Source organism: Schistocerca piceifrons, chromosome 1 (genome assembly GCF_021461385.2).
Source record: "Schistocerca piceifrons isolate TAMUIC-IGC-003096 chromosome 1, iqSchPice1.1, whole genome shotgun sequence".
In the NCBI taxonomy this organism is placed as follows: Eukaryota; Metazoa; Arthropoda; class Insecta; order Orthoptera; family Acrididae; genus Schistocerca; species Schistocerca piceifrons.
In genome coordinates this window covers 1054619435-1054635289 of record NC_060138.1, presented here as the reverse complement: position 1 = coordinate 1054635289, position 15855 = coordinate 1054619435, and the positions used below count along the sequence as shown (strand labels likewise).

At 38.0% G+C, this 15855-nt stretch overlaps 1 protein-coding gene across 1 annotated transcript in view; it reads right to left on the bottom strand.

Moving 5' to 3' along the window:
* The window catches only part of LOC124742567 (receptor-type guanylate cyclase Gyc76C-like), a 376341-nt gene that overhangs the window by 54618 nt on the left and 305868 nt on the right, over positions 1 to 15855 (bottom strand). Inside the window, exons 9-10 of the mRNA XM_047248805.1 lie at positions 10533 to 10690; positions 932 to 1213 (exon numbers count right to left, since the gene is read on the bottom strand). Of these exons, the coding sequence (XP_047104761.1) occupies positions 932 to 1213; positions 10533 to 10690 (440 nt within the window). The remainder of the gene's footprint in view (positions 1 to 931; positions 1214 to 10532; positions 10691 to 15855) is intronic.

Genomic DNA, 15855 nt, shown 5'->3' with positions numbered 1-15855 from the left:
CAGGTCAACCAGGCCATCCTCCTTACTGGCTGGTGGACCATATCTGCTCTAGTCCACCCTGCATGTACCTCCCTGACTCCACAAGAATAGGTCAATCTATGCCTTCCATTCGGACCAGCCATGGCATGAATGGTCATGCTACCCTGCACGAGCAACTACCACCAATCAAACGGCCTACTACAAGACCCCTGTATTCGACAATACCCATTTTCTCTTCACAGCGCTCTGCGCTCTTGGGGGGAGGGGGGCTCTGTGGTGATCCCTGATTGCCAATGTCTCTGGAACAAGAAGTGCTCTATCTTTGGATTCAGTGAGCTATGGAAACAGTGCAGTTTTTGTTGTTTTCAAATGCTGTGTTTGATTGTAAATGTTGGTTATTCTATCTTTGGAATTCGCCAGCATCAATAGAAAATCCATGCACTTAAATAGTCACTTTTTACAAGACAGATTCAGGCAGTTTCAAGGTCACATTAATTTACCCAGCAATCATCATCAGTGATGATTTCTTACACTTTGTTAAAGGACACTTGCTCAAAATGTTGTATTTATTGATACCATGAAACTCTACCCTTCTTCTGTGCTTCTATAAGATGATGGGAGAGCCAAAAAGAACACGTTTATCCTGCACAGTAATGATTATCCAAGTTCTATGAACCGTAATTTATTTGTGAAACAGTTGTTGCTAGTGGCTGACAAAATTAGTGGTTGATAGATGCTTACTACTTCTGAAGCACTTCACAAATGGAAAGAAACCTTAAGGATGACTACTACTACTTTCTGTTTTACTTTTTTGAATCTAGAAACTGTCACACTTTCTTTGAGTACACATTAGTATGGTTTTCTGATTTTCAGTATATTCTTTTCACTAGTTTACTATGCCTAAACATAATTCAGCATTTTTCAAAAATTTTTTGAGCTATGCAATACATACCTTACTCGGGGAAGATACAATATCATTTGTGTGGAAACCTTTGAGCTCTGATGGCTCAATCTTCCACAAAAGGCCTTCAATTTCCTGATCTATTTTCCATTTTCTGTACATAGTCAGAATAAAAAATGCCGTAAAGAAAAGGACACCAGCCAGAACCCCGGCAGTTACAATGCTGCCAAACTTAGAATCTTCTGGACAAAGTTCATTCTTGAAGCCACAACTTGGCTCATCCTCAGGTTTATTTGGACCAGCCCATTCAATTCTAATTTCAACAACATATTTCTGAAAGGAAAAATAATGTTTAATACATTAAGTTGTTTTCATACTGTAAAAGGATTTAAGGATTTGATTGTCTCAGTTGTAAATGTCGTTACTGCACTTTGTAAACATTTCAGTTCACACAAGTTCAAGAAGTAATTTGACACACTGTGCATGGAAAATCTCTAAAACTGATTTTTAAACAAGAAAAACAGGAATACCACATAAGTTACTTAAGATGCAAATATTACAGTGCTGTATGCAAGCTTCATATCTTGGTCAGTGGAAAACATCACAGCTGATTCAGGAATCCCTTCAGTCAACCACACATAAATAAACAGTGTAGAGTCAACAGAGCTCTTGCTCAACTGGTCTGGAATTGAGCTGTGTTGATTATGTCATTCCCATTTCACAATACAGTGACATTCTTTGCTGCATCTATTGGTACATGTTTGGATTATGTCAGGAAGGACTTCTACTATTGATAATGGCTATATAGGCTTTTGACAACATCTTGTGCAACAAGAACATTACAGATCTTGAAAGTGACAATGAGTACCACTGTACTGTATTGTTCATGTTTTGTACTATGTCATTTATGGAAATGCTCATTCAATAAAGGCATGGTTCAATATTAGTACCAAAAGACTGATGTATGACACTATCTTGATGATGTATTTAAATTGCTGCTGCAACAAATAAAAGCAATTTGAATTCACAGTTCAGCAACAAAAATGTAAGTGTGATTAACAACCGGATCATCACAAATGGAAATAAAATAAGAATCAAATGAAATAATTTATGTAGTCAATATTTTACTATAATTTCAATAAACAAGTAGCTGTTATTAATGACATGCCACTGAAGATGTCCACAGAATATGGAAAATTACATCTTGCTCAGTATATGCTGTGTTGTCTCTTTGCGACACGGTACACTATCAACAAAAGACACGTATCTTGGTTCAACTTCCAAACCAGCACAATGTTTTGACTAGTCATGTTCATTAACATTTGTGGAAATTCTAGCACCAAGAATGAAGGCCCCAAATGACTTTAAACTTGGGCAGTGCATAGAACAGTTTACCAGAATAAATAATTAGGATTGCAATAACCTTGGCTAAATGCAGTCCCAACAATACCGTATCTTGAGTCACTAAAAAGGTTAGTGTTATATCAAGCTCAATAAGTAAAATGTCATCGAAGTGGAACCATGAAAGCAATTGCCAATATGCGTCACTGACAGAAAGAAGCATAACATCAGCTTATGATTGAATCTTAACAGAATGTATGATCTATCCTTTGGCAATGGGCCTTTCAAACCATGACACATAACTGTTTGTAGGAATCCTGCAAGGGGGCAGTGACACTTAGTTAAAGAGAGCAGCTTAAAGTGATGAGTTGCTATTGTTACTAGATCGCTTAATACGATCACACCATAAGCAAATCATGCATTCTTGTAATGAACTACAAGTCTTTGTTCATACCGTTAGCTCTAAGCTGCATTGAGTTTTACCCACAAGTATGTAGCTGCATCATACATGGAGATGCTAGACTACCAAACAAACCAAAACATATCCCTGTGATAGTCAGGCAGTGATCTCTCTGTGTATATCTTTACAGTCTGCTCATGGGACTGTGGTCCTTCACAGGAGTAAAAATAAACCAACAAAATGGAGTTTGTAAGTAAGTGTGAAAAATGTTGAAAGAGCTTTGTAAGTTTTTAAGCATGTGCCTAACATATTAAATGGATCCATGAAACTTCTGACTATAAAAGTTTTTATGACGAATTTAATTTTAAGGATCATATTTTTTTCAGTTCATAAGAAGGATAATGCCTATGAAAGAATTAAATTGTGCCCAAATCCGGAACATTTTCAGTTATATGTTATTACTGGAGACTCTGATATTAGATAGTACAACTTTTGAGTAACAGAAGACCCAAACTGAAATTGAAGCTAATTCCAGACTTGCAAACCAGAGTATTCCACAGTCTACATTAGTGTGGGGAGCTGCATCAAACCAGTCTTTGCACTGAAGAACACAACAACAACAACAAAAGCATGCTCCAAAAACTATTACAGAGAGCATATATGAAGGAGACTGCTTACAAGGCACTCATGAGCCCCATTTAAGGCTCTCAACTAAGCCATAGAGTGATGACAGATCATGCTGTCTAACAAAATGAGACAGTCATTTTCCTTTGGAGAGCTGTTCAAAAACTTAAGTAAATTGTGAAACTTAAGTTGGTAGATTGGCATCTACAAACAAAGGAGAGGCAGTAACAGTTTCTTAAACTGCCACACAAATGATCCTTTGGCTAGAAACTAGAGTGTTGACGTGCCTGCACTGTCAGCTTACATAATCTGCTGCAGGCTGAAATCAGAGTCCACTACCAAAACCACAAACTATGATGTCTGTTCAAAAAATTCCAGATCTTTGTCTAGAAAATTTGTCTACTCTGATCTTTTGCTTATTGTGCATGGTTTCCTTAGAAATACTCTCCTCCACAATTGATACACCACTCCCAACACTATTTCCACTTCCAGAAGCAGTCTTGGTAAGCCTCTTGCTGGATCATGCAAAGTGCCGTCTGTGAGTTTTCTTTTATCTCATCTATTGTTGCAAATCTGCATCTTTTCAACAGGGTTTTCAACTTTGGAAATTAAAAAAAGTCCACAGAGTCCAGGTCTGGAGAGTACAGAGAATGAGGCATTCGTTTTTTGTGTAACAGTCATGCATCAACAGGGATGAATGTGCGGATGCGTTATCGTGATGCAAGAGCCATGAATTGTCTCGCTAAATCTCAGGTGATTTCCTTCTCACATTTTCTTGCAGGCATCGCAACACTTACCACTAGTATCATTGATTAACAGTTTGCCCCTGTGGCACAATTCATGATGAACTAATCCTTCAAAGCAAAGAAAATTATCAGCATGGCTTTGACATTTGACCTGACCTGATGAGCTTGTTTGGTCGGGAAAGGTTTTTCAAGACCAAACAACCTTTCCCGCCCCTCTGTGAAGATTGGACCTTGGCCTACACATCATAATCATAGACACACCTCTCATCACTATCTCTTAAGGAACATATTGTTCTCATTTGCACAATCCAAAAGCTCTTCAGAGATTGCGAGGCAATGGTCTTTCTGGTCTTGACTCATGAGCTGTGGGACGAACTTGGCAGCAACACAGTGCATCCAACTGAAATGTTACATTCTTCTACAATCTCTCAGATAATCAGTCTTTGATTGTTGTTGTTGTTGTTGTTGTTGTTGTGGTCTTCAGTCCTGAGACTGGTTTGATGCAGCTCTCCATGATACTCTATCCTATGCAAGCTTCTTCATCTCCCAGTACCTACTGCAACCTACATCCTTCTGAATCTGCTTAGTGTATTCATCTCTTGGTCTCCCTCTACGATTTTTACCCTCCACGCTGCCCTCCAATGCTCAATTTGTGATCCATTGATGCCTCAAAACATGTCCTACCAACCGATCCCTTCTTCTAGTCAAGTTGTGCCACAAACTTCTCTTCTCCCCAATCCTATTCAATACTTCCTCATTAGTTACGTGATCTACCCACCTTATCTTCAGCATTCGTCTGTAGCACCACATTTCGAAAGCTTCTATTCTCTTCTTGTCCAAACTGATTATTGTCCATGTTTCACTTCCATACATGGCTACACTCCATACAAATACTTTCAGAAACGACTTCCTGACACTTAAATCTATACTCGATGTTAACAAATTTCTCTTCTTCAGAAACGATTTCCTTGCCATTGCCAGTCTACATTTTATATCCTCTCTACTTCGACCATCATCAGTTATTTTGCTCCCTAAATAGCAAAACTCCTTTACTACTTTAAGTGTCTCATTTCCTAATCTAATCCCCTCAGCATCACCCGATTTAATTTGACTACATTCCATTATCCTCGTTTTGCTTTTGTTGATGTTCATCTTATATCCTCCTTTCAAGACACCGTCCATTCCGTTCAACTGCTCTTCCAAGTCCTTTGCTGTCACTGACAGAATTACAAAGTCATCGGCGAACTTCAAAGTTTTTACTTCTTCTCCATGAATTTTAATACCTACTCCGAATTTTTCTTTTGTTTCCTTTACTGCTTGCTCAATATACAGATTGAATAACATCGGGGAGAGGCTACAACCCTGTCTCACTGCTTTCCCAACCACTGCTTCCCTTTCATGTCCCTCGACTCTTATAACTGCCATCTGGTTTCTGTACAAGCTGTAAATAGCCTTTCACTCCCTGTATTTTACCCCTGCCACCTTCAGAATTTGAAAGAGAGTATTCCAGTCAACATTGTCAAAAGCTTTCGCTAAGTCTACAAATGCTAGAAATGTAGGTTTGCCTTTTCTTAATCTTTCTTCTAAGATAAGTCGTAAGGTTAGTATTGCCTCACGTCTTCCAACATTTCTATGGAATCCAAACTGATCTTCCCCGAGGTCCGCTTCTACCAGTTTTTCCATTCGTCTGTAAAGAATTCGCGTTAGTATTTTGCAGCTGTGACTTATTAAACTGATAGTTCGGTAATTTTCCCATCTGTCAACACTTGCTTTCTTTGGGACTGGAATTATTATATTCTTCTTGAAGTCTGTGGGTATTTCGCCTGTCTCATACATCTTGCTCACCAGATGGTAGAGTTTTGTCATGACTGGCTCTCCCAAGGCCATCAGTAGTTCTAATGGAATGTTGTCTACTCCCGGGGCCTTGTTTCGACTCAGGTCTTTCAGTGCTCTGTCAAACTCTTCACGCAGTATCTTATCTCCCATTTCATCTTCATCTACATCCTCTTCCATTTCCATAATATTGTCCTCAAGTACATCGCCCTTGTATAAACCCTCTATATACTCCTTCCACCTTTCTGCCGTCCCTTCTTTGCTTAGAACTGGGTTTCCATCTGAGCTCTTGATATTCATACAAGTGGTTCTCTTCTCTCCAAAGGTCTCTTTAATTTTCCTGTAGGCAGTATCTATCTTACCCCTAGTGAGACAAGCCTCTACATCCTTACATTTGTCCTCTAGCCATCCCTGGTTAGCCATTTTGCACTTCCTGTCGATCTTATTTTTGAGACGTTTGTATTCCTTTTTGCCTGCTTCATTTACTGCATTTTTATATTTTCTCCTTTCATCAATTAAATGCAATATTTCTTCTGTTACCCAAGGATTTCTATTAGCCCTCGTCTTTTTACCTACTTGATCGTCTGCTGCCTTCACTATTTCATCCCTCAGAGCTACCCCTTCTTCTACTGCATTTCTTTCCCCCATTCCTGTCAATTGTCCCCTTATGCTCTCCCTGAAACTCTGTACAACCTCTGCTTCTTTCAGTTTATCCAGGTCCCATCTCCTTAAATTCCTACCTTTTTGCAGTTTCTTCAGTTTCAATCTGCAGTTCATAACCAATAGATTGTGGTCAGAATCCACATCTGCCCCTGGAAATGTCTTACAATTTAAAACCTGGTTCCTAAATCTCTGTCTTACCATTATATAATCTATCTGATACCTTTTAGTATCTCCAGGACTCTTCCAGGTATGCAACCTTCTTTTATGATTCTTGAACCAAGTGTTAGCTATGATTAAGTTATGCTCTGTGCAAAATTCTACAAGGCGGCTTCCTCTTTCATGTCTTCCCCCCAATCCATATTCACCTACAATGTTTCCTTCTCTCCCTTTTCCTACTGACGAATTCCAGTCACCCATGACTATTAAATTTTCGTCTCCCTTCACTATCCGAATAATTTCTTTTATCTCGTCATACATTTCATGTCTATCTTGGCTGCAATAATGCGTTCACTATGCTGTTTGTAGTAGCTAACCCGCACTCCTATTTTTTTATTCATTATTAAACCTACTCCTGCATTACCCCTATTTGATTTTGTATTTATAACCCTGTAATCACCTGACCAAAAGTCTTGTTCCTCCTGCCACCGAACTTCACTAATTCCCACTATATCTAACTTTAACCTATCCATTTCCCTTTTTAAATTTTCTAACCAACCTGCCCGATTAAGGGATCTGACATTCCACGCTCCGATCCGTAGAATGCCAGTTTTCTTTCTCCTGATAACGATGTCCTCTTGAGTAGTCCTCGCCCGGAGATCCGAATGGGGGACTATTTTACCTCCGGAATATTTTACCCAAGAGGACGCCATCATCATTTAATCATACAGTAAAGCTGCATGTCCTCGGGAAAAATTACGGCTGTAGTTTCCCCTTGCTTTCAGCCGTTTGCAGTACCAGCACAGCAAGGCCGTTTTGGTTAATGTTACAAGGCCAGATCAGTCAATCATCCAGACTGTTGCCCCTGCAACTACTGAAAAGGCTGCTGCCCCTCTTCAGGAACCACACGTTTGTCTGGCCTCTCAACAGATACCCCTCCGTTGTGGTTGCACCTACGGTACGGCCATCTGTATCGCTGAGGCACGCAAGCCTCCCCACCAACGGCAAGGTCCATTTGAATGGTATGTGCAATTTAGTTGAGATTCCGGACATGAGCATCACTGGTAGACGTCAAAGGCTGTCCTGAACGAGAGTCATCTTTAACTTTCAACCAGCCATTTTCAAACCATGTGAACCATTCGTAACACTGAGTATGGCTTAAGCACTCACCACTGTAGGCTTCCTGCATCATTTGGTGTGTCTCTGTTAACATTTCCGTGAGTTTCATGCAAAATTTAATGCAGATGTGTTGCTCTCTAAATATGCCATCTCGAAATTCACAAACTGTGCAACACTACGTTCTACTCAATTCACCACTAAATGATAACTAACACACATGCAATGATGAAACTTCCACCAGTTACACATCAAACATAGGCATGTGCAGAGTAGCCAACCACGTTTTGCTCCAACGCATCATTGGTGCGAAATTACAAATGTTCCAGAATTTTTTGAACAGGTCTCATACTTAATGGACACATGAAGGCCATCACTGGAGCTGAATAAAATCATGGGATATTTCTGAATGAGTTGCACATCCAGCTGTTCTTAATTACCACTATCTGGCTCTCTGTATTGTTTAGGGCCACACTGGATAAATGTTTATTGCAATGGTTTGAGTGCCATTGAAGGTAAAGTGATCTCATCTGCTGCCCACTGAAAGCAGTCTAACAGCAACCTCTACATTAGGGAGATTTTAGAGTCTGAGGGACACACTCTTTTTAAGGCAACCATACATGCCATATTTCTGAAGGTCATTTGCCTGCATTCTTCAAATAATGAGTACCAACACATTGCCCATTTAGGATGTCTAACATACAGTTGCTTGGCAACAAATTTATCACAGTTCTCCAGTAACCACTGCTAATGCTTTATGGATCTGTATTTACACCATGTGGGGGGAGATCCAAGAGGAGTTTGTCATCCTCATAAATTCCATGATGTTAACAGACTGTAATTGCAACATATTAAATCCTCTAATTCATAACTTAAGTACACATCTGTAATTCTAATCAGATGTTTACTGTCATTTACTTACCCTACATCTACATCCATACTCAGAAAACCACTGGAAGCGCATGACGGAGGTCACTATCTAATGTACCACATATTGTGGTATCTTCCCATTGAATCCACAATCGAATAAGAGAAGAACAGCTGTTTAAAAGCTTCTGTGCTCTCTTTAATTAGTACTGTCTTGTTCTGATAGTCTCTAAGGGAGTGACACATAGTGAACTGTAATATATTACTAAATTTCTTACTTAATACTGGTACTTGAAACTTGCTTTCACAGCGTAGGTGACAGGTATCTTCAAGAGTCTGCCATTTCAGGCTTTTCAGTATTTCCTGGGCTCAGACAAATCTTTGACCATTTGTGCTGCCATCTTTCTATATCTTCTACTTGTCCTATTTGGTAAGAGTCCCTCACACTTGCTCAATATTCAAGGATGGCTGTTTGTAAACAAATTTCTTTGTAGGCTGACTGCATTTCCCCAGTACCCCACCACTGAACTGAAGCTTGCCCCCTGATTAAACTATGACTGAGGCTATGTAATAATTCTTTTTAAACACAAAATCTTAATCTGTGTGTAATCAAAACAATGTACACAGATGATTCTATTATTGTTTTGATGAATCTGGATGAAATAGCAGTGACTTCTTGTCACATTGCATCCTTCAATTCATCATTGGTTGAGGAGCAATGTATGGGGACATTTACTTTTAGGTATTGCCAGAGAAAACCATGATGTGTTGTCAGAGTAGGTGAACAGTGGACCATAAAATTTTGCCCTTCTAAGATGCCAAAAGAGTTATTTATTATATCTACCATCTCATTTGTAAATGATTTAGCGTTTTTAAACTTTGTTATCAGAAGAAGTAATACCTCAGTTATACCCCAATGAATGCTGGTTTTTCCAAACTTTCCCTTGTACATAATAAATATTAATTTTGGAATATGGAAAATTTGCATGTACTGGTAAGTGATAATAGAATACAGAAAATGCAGTAATAGCAAATATAAAGAAAACAGTTTGCCTCCTATAAATGAAGTTGCTTACAGGAAATGAAATAAAGTAAGTAGAATGCTATATACAATAACGCTTTGGTCTGACTGCTAGATTGAACTGGAGTGCACTCTGGTTTACAATTAAAAATTTGTTGAAATATGAAAATACATTCTTTGTAAACTACACATAGTACTCAACAATTAACAATTCACATTACCGAATATAATAGAAGCAGTGCATTAAAAAAGAAAAGGGTATTTACATCAATTGTCAAAGCGAGAACAATAAAAGCAAGAGTAATTGGAGGATAATTTATAACAGTTTAGTTTACACATTTTTCTCATCAGTACTGTATCCTAAACTTCCTCCCTTCAGATATACTCTTTGCTTTATCTCTATTGTATACTTGTCATTTCTTTAGACATATGTGTTAGTTTTCCTTCCTCCTGTTACATCTCTCCCACTAATCCCCAACCTTCTTCCCTCTATATCTAACTTTCTTGTCTCTTATCTTTCACATATCACTTTCTTGCAACTTATTATTAGCACTCTAGAATGAATATTAGTAATTACAATCAAGTTTCATTTCTGATTCTATGTCTGTGTCTCTTTTTACCACAGCTTCTACGTGGCCTCCTTGTCCTAACCAACCCGCATACATTCTCTCAATTTTATGCCAGCATTACTTTCTCGATATGATGAGGAATTATTGAAAGCTAATGTCCAATACCTTTTTCTTCTTGTAACTACGTCAGCTCTACCCAACTCTGCTGCATAAGTTTTGAGAACAGATAAGTAAACACCCTTTTCTGTCACATATAAGCTTACTTCACTGTACATTTTTTACTTCCATATATTAGAGATTATTAAGACCAACTAACCAGCCCATCAGCATCAGCACGGAAGTGTCCCACCTTCGCCATATGGCGAGAGCAATTTAAGTCTCTTAATTTTGTTGGCCTGGGTTGTAGTGCAACAACAGAAAAGTTACCCTCAGAATCACCATTTTTATCAATATTGATATTTGCTCCTGTGATGCCTGCAAAGTAAACATACAATTCATAAAGACCAATTGAACTTAAATTATAATGTGCTAAATGAGTGAATTTAATTAATGAGATTAAAATACATAGAACTCAAATAAGTTTAATAAGACTGATAGTAGCATCTGTGTACACATTCAGTGTTTCAGTGCTATTAGTGTGACATCAACAGAAATAACAAAATAAAGAGGTGGAATGTAAGGAGCTGTAGCATTAGGAACACAACATGCTCTAAAACCGTACACAATGTTAACCATAACAAAGTCTATAAAAGAACTGAACAGTTAAAAGGGAGAAGAGAGAAATCAAAGCCATAGGCTAATAGAAGTACTACATCACTCTGCAGTATGTGGCAGATTTAGGATGGTGGCAGTGGTGCCAGCGATGTTTCATCGCTCTTGAAAGAGATGATATAGATGCCTAAACTTGTACTAGAGAGAGTATACTGCATTATGTTGCCTGATCAAATGTGGTTTATGGGATCACTAGTGTATTCAGAGATGTGATCAGAAGAAGACTTCTTTGACTCCTACTACCTAATAGTAGGATTGAGGAAAACTACATGAACACAAAAAATCCAAAGAAGACTGACAAAGAATTTAGGCACCAAAAGGCTACAATAATTATAAATCATAATGCTTTTAGGAAGATTACGAAGTCAAACAGAACTCGACATGTTGAGACTGAAGGTTTCTTCCACAGTTTTTCTGTCTCCTGTGCATTTCCAAAGATGCCATTGTGACTGCATTTCGGATGATAAAGCATATCTCATTTATTCGCAAGCTGGAAAGGTGACTTAGGAGCCATACATGTGGAGAGAGTGACGAAATGCTATTTAGGCTAACTGCATTGTTGATCAAACTCCCAGGATTTGTATGTTATGCTTAATTTCAGAAAATGTGTTGTGGAATGGTACATAACATTTTATTTTATTTTCAGCCATTAAAATTATAGCATATGGACATGTTTTTCATGTGTTATTTCTTTTCTTCCTAGATGTGACTCCAATTTCTGAGTTGGTGGCCCTAATTACTTTACGCTTACAATAATAAAAGCCTCTGTATACATTTTATAAATATTGCATTGCCTTCTGAAAGTTAACAATTTTTTCATATTTCACAACTGATATTAGTGTTAGTGAATTCAACAATATAAGTAAAAGAAGCAAATAATGATTTATGAAGGTATTTGCATGGTCAATGTCGTTATATCTTAGCAACCTTTGAAAATGTGTATAGGTGATATAGAAAGTCTTTAGCACAGTTGTAGCTCTTTTGTTGTTATTGTTGTTGACAAATGGATGTAATATCATACTTTTGACAAATAAAATACCAGTTTTGCTTTCATCAACCTACTATATTCTGAAATGAATGACATAGAAGTGATCTTTCATCAGTTATAACATGTGAGGGTATATTAGTACATGAATTTTGAGTAGCTCTACAGACAATGTCATACGCTCTTTTTGTAAGTGCTGGAGTGGGTACAAATGATTGAGCCTACAGGCATTTAGAAAGAAATTAGTAGGTACATATTTAGTTTAAAAATGTACACACAAGTTCTAGGAATACCATGGAAATTTGGTTCTTTTATTATGAAGTATCACTCTATTTATTGATCATATGTTCCCGACTAGTAAATAACACTGCAAGAATACATCATCCAATACAATTTTTACGCAATGTCATTAAAATGTTAGAAACACTATTGCTCTACTCCATGATAAGTACCCATATATTTTAAAACTGTTGAGATATGACTCTTGGTATCACCATAACACCAAGATAGTTACCAAGTGACATTTTAACTTTTGCCAAGCAGAACATTCTTCTGCTATCATCAAGCTGAACATTTTTATGAAAGAGGCAATGATACTGTGTTCTGCCATAAAGCTACACTAATATAGCATCTTAGTTTCAAGATGACAAAGTGTTAAATAGCATTTCCTGGTAACACACAAGAAACACAAGAGCTGCATTAATTTTGAAACAAGACATTTTGGCCAATTTCAACTTCAAGAAGATCTCTACTATCTGCCAGAAAGCAGCTTTTCAATTTCACTGATTATCGGTTTCTCTGTCTTAAGCTTACTGCAATTAATTGCAGTAAGCTTAAGATGCAGACATAAATAATAATAATAATAATAATAATAATAATAATGAGCATATGGCATTGGTGACCAGGAGACCCTTCGCAGGGCGGTTTCGCCGCCGCTCCACAAGTTCTTTAACGCCACTACGGCGACTTGTGAGTGAATTAGGATGAAATGATGATGAAAGACACACAACACCCAGTCGTCTCAAGGCAGAGAAAAATCCCTGACCCCCCCCCCCCCCCCCGGGAATCATTAATAATAACTGATTATAACAGCAGATGCAGAAGATGACCATGAAAACGAACATTTAGCTTTTCATTTATAGCTTCTTCATAAGTCACTTCCCTTAATAATACAATTTCAATTGCAGATGTTTAGAGTTGCTGTATTATGGTTCATCTGGCCCCATATGTATCAGGGGTGATGAGAAAGCAATGGGAATCTTTTAATTTCATATGCTTTATACATCTGACTTTCAAAATTTTTGTTTTTAATTTGTTGGTAGACATGTTCCTAATGTACATTTACATCTTTAGCTGTTATTAATACTTAGTTTATTGTTGATGGTCGAAAAAGTTATACTGTAAGTGTTTTCAAGTGCTCAGCGAATATTTGCTTTCAAAGCAGATGGATCAAAGAATTTGCATTAAATTTTGTTTGAAAAATGGAACAGAGTGCAGCACTGCATCCAAAATATTGACTGTGGCTTTTGGTGAATCTACTATGAGTAACACAAGAGTTTACAAGTGGTATATACATTTCAAAGAGGGTCAAGAGGACACTGAAGACGATGACCACTCTGGGTGCCATAGCACATCAATTACTGACGTCAATGTGGGAGAAGTAAAGCAAATAGTTCTTGAAAATCACCATCAGATAGGTTGCCTATGATGTCAGCATATGCTTTGACTCATAGCAATGAGTTTTTTCTGATGTTTCGGACACGAAACATGTAACCACAAAGTTTGTTCCAAAATTGTTGAATTTTGACCAAAAATGACAACCATAGTCATCACTCAGGAATTTTTTAATGAAGTAGACAACAATTCAAGACTTCCAAAGAAGGTGGAACAGGTGACAGAACATGGGTATTTGGGTATGATGTCAAAACCAGGCATGTCATACCAATGGAAACTGCTTGAAGGACCAAGACCAAAAAAATTCGACAAGTTTGAACACAGATGAAGGCTCTTCTCACTGTGTTCTCCAATTACAATGGCATAGTGCATCATGGGTTCCTACCTTATGGTCATACAATCAATATGAATACTACCTGGAAGTAATGCGCCATTTGTGTGAAGCAATTTGAAGAAAATGACCAGAGCTATGGCAAAAACACTTGTGGAAATTGCATCATGATAATGCTCCCACTCACATCTCAATGCTTGTTTGTGATTTTTTGACAAAAACAAAACCATTACATTGCCTCAGCCACTGTATTTATTGAACATGGTCCCCTGTGATTTCTTTCTATTCCCAAGGCTGAACAAAACTGTGAAAGGACATCATTTTTCCACCACTGATGAGATAAAAAACAGGATCACTGATAGAGCTGAAAACCATGTAAGGGTGCAAATTAGCATGATGGTCAATGGGAGCTGGTGATATGAACCCTTACTCCCAAATTGAGATTGCGAGATCATGTCATAGAAATATATATAAGGCTGAGAATTGTATTTTGAAAAACTAGGTTTATGTAATAACAGTTATAGGTAAAATTAAATTAGGTTCTGTTTGGATTGGTGTGGTGATGTATGTTTGAGATGTTCTAGGGCCACCAGATGGCTGCACATGATGTCAGAGCAGGCATGAGCTCAGAGTCTGCAGTGTACTGTGTATTGTGGAGCTACATCCATGGTGAAATTCTGTGATCATGGGATTTTGCAGTTGGGGAGATCTATGTATAACACAGAACTGAATTAGACTTGGAACCACAATGAGAGTCTGTTCTTGTTATTGCCTGTAAGAAGTTACTAGAGCTGTTCAGAAACTGGGTTCTGTTTGGTCACAAAATGGAACCACTGAGAAAATCTGATAAAGCTTTGCACAGATGTGTTAGGCAGTGTCTCTAGTAACACCACCCATGTCACATTGCTCTTTCCAGTTCTGAGCACACAGTCAGCACATAAAGATGCCTAGAAAATACTATATCCCACCAAGTACAAGAGCCTAGTGAGAAATTTCGCCTGAAGCTTTGCAGCCCACATAACATAACTGTCATTTGTTTCCTTCTTCAAAACAACTCTCAGTCACATTCTACAGTGGCAATGAAGATGCTCCTGCAGCATTTTTGAAGGGAAGTGTTTGATAACCTACGATACTTCCTGTAATTTGCTCCCTCTGAGTTTCATTTCTCCTCGCATGAATTGCTGCCTATGAAGACATTTTGGCACAGGACAGCTGTCAACCAGCCTAGAGAATTGGTGGAGAGCACTGGTGGCTGCCTTCTATGATAATGGTATTGGAAAGTTGGTACAATGCTACACAAATGTCTAAGTCCAAGCAGTGACTGTGTAGATAAGTAGCTGGAAGTTATAGCTAACAGTTGCCAATAAAACATTTTTTATTTTCACAGTGGTTTCCATTTTGCAGCCAATCGGAACTTACTTTCCAAATACCCTTTGTATTTTGATCAGATGGTAAACCAATTTGTAATTGGGATAATAAGTCCTCATTGTGACCTACCAGTGCCTCTTACTAGGTAACAGATGTTACTTCACAGGAAAAGTCTGGTGGAAAGTGGGGCCCTCCAAAACAAGTATGAAGATCACATCAACAAGGAGAGAATCCTCACAACTTTAACAAAAAATTAGTTCCAGAAGTGGAAAAAGCACTGGCACAACTTTTGAGGGGATTACTTTGAAGGGCACATGTTGATGTCGTTGGGTAAGTAAAGACACTTTCAGAAAAACGAAAATTTCCATTGCTTTCTGATCACACCTCGTACAACTTTAATCACTGGCACTAAATATCAAACAGAAATTTATGCCAGAGGAGATGTGGCTATCTCACTTATCCACAGCTTATTGAGAACAAAAATCATTATGTGTGAAAATTAAGCACTTA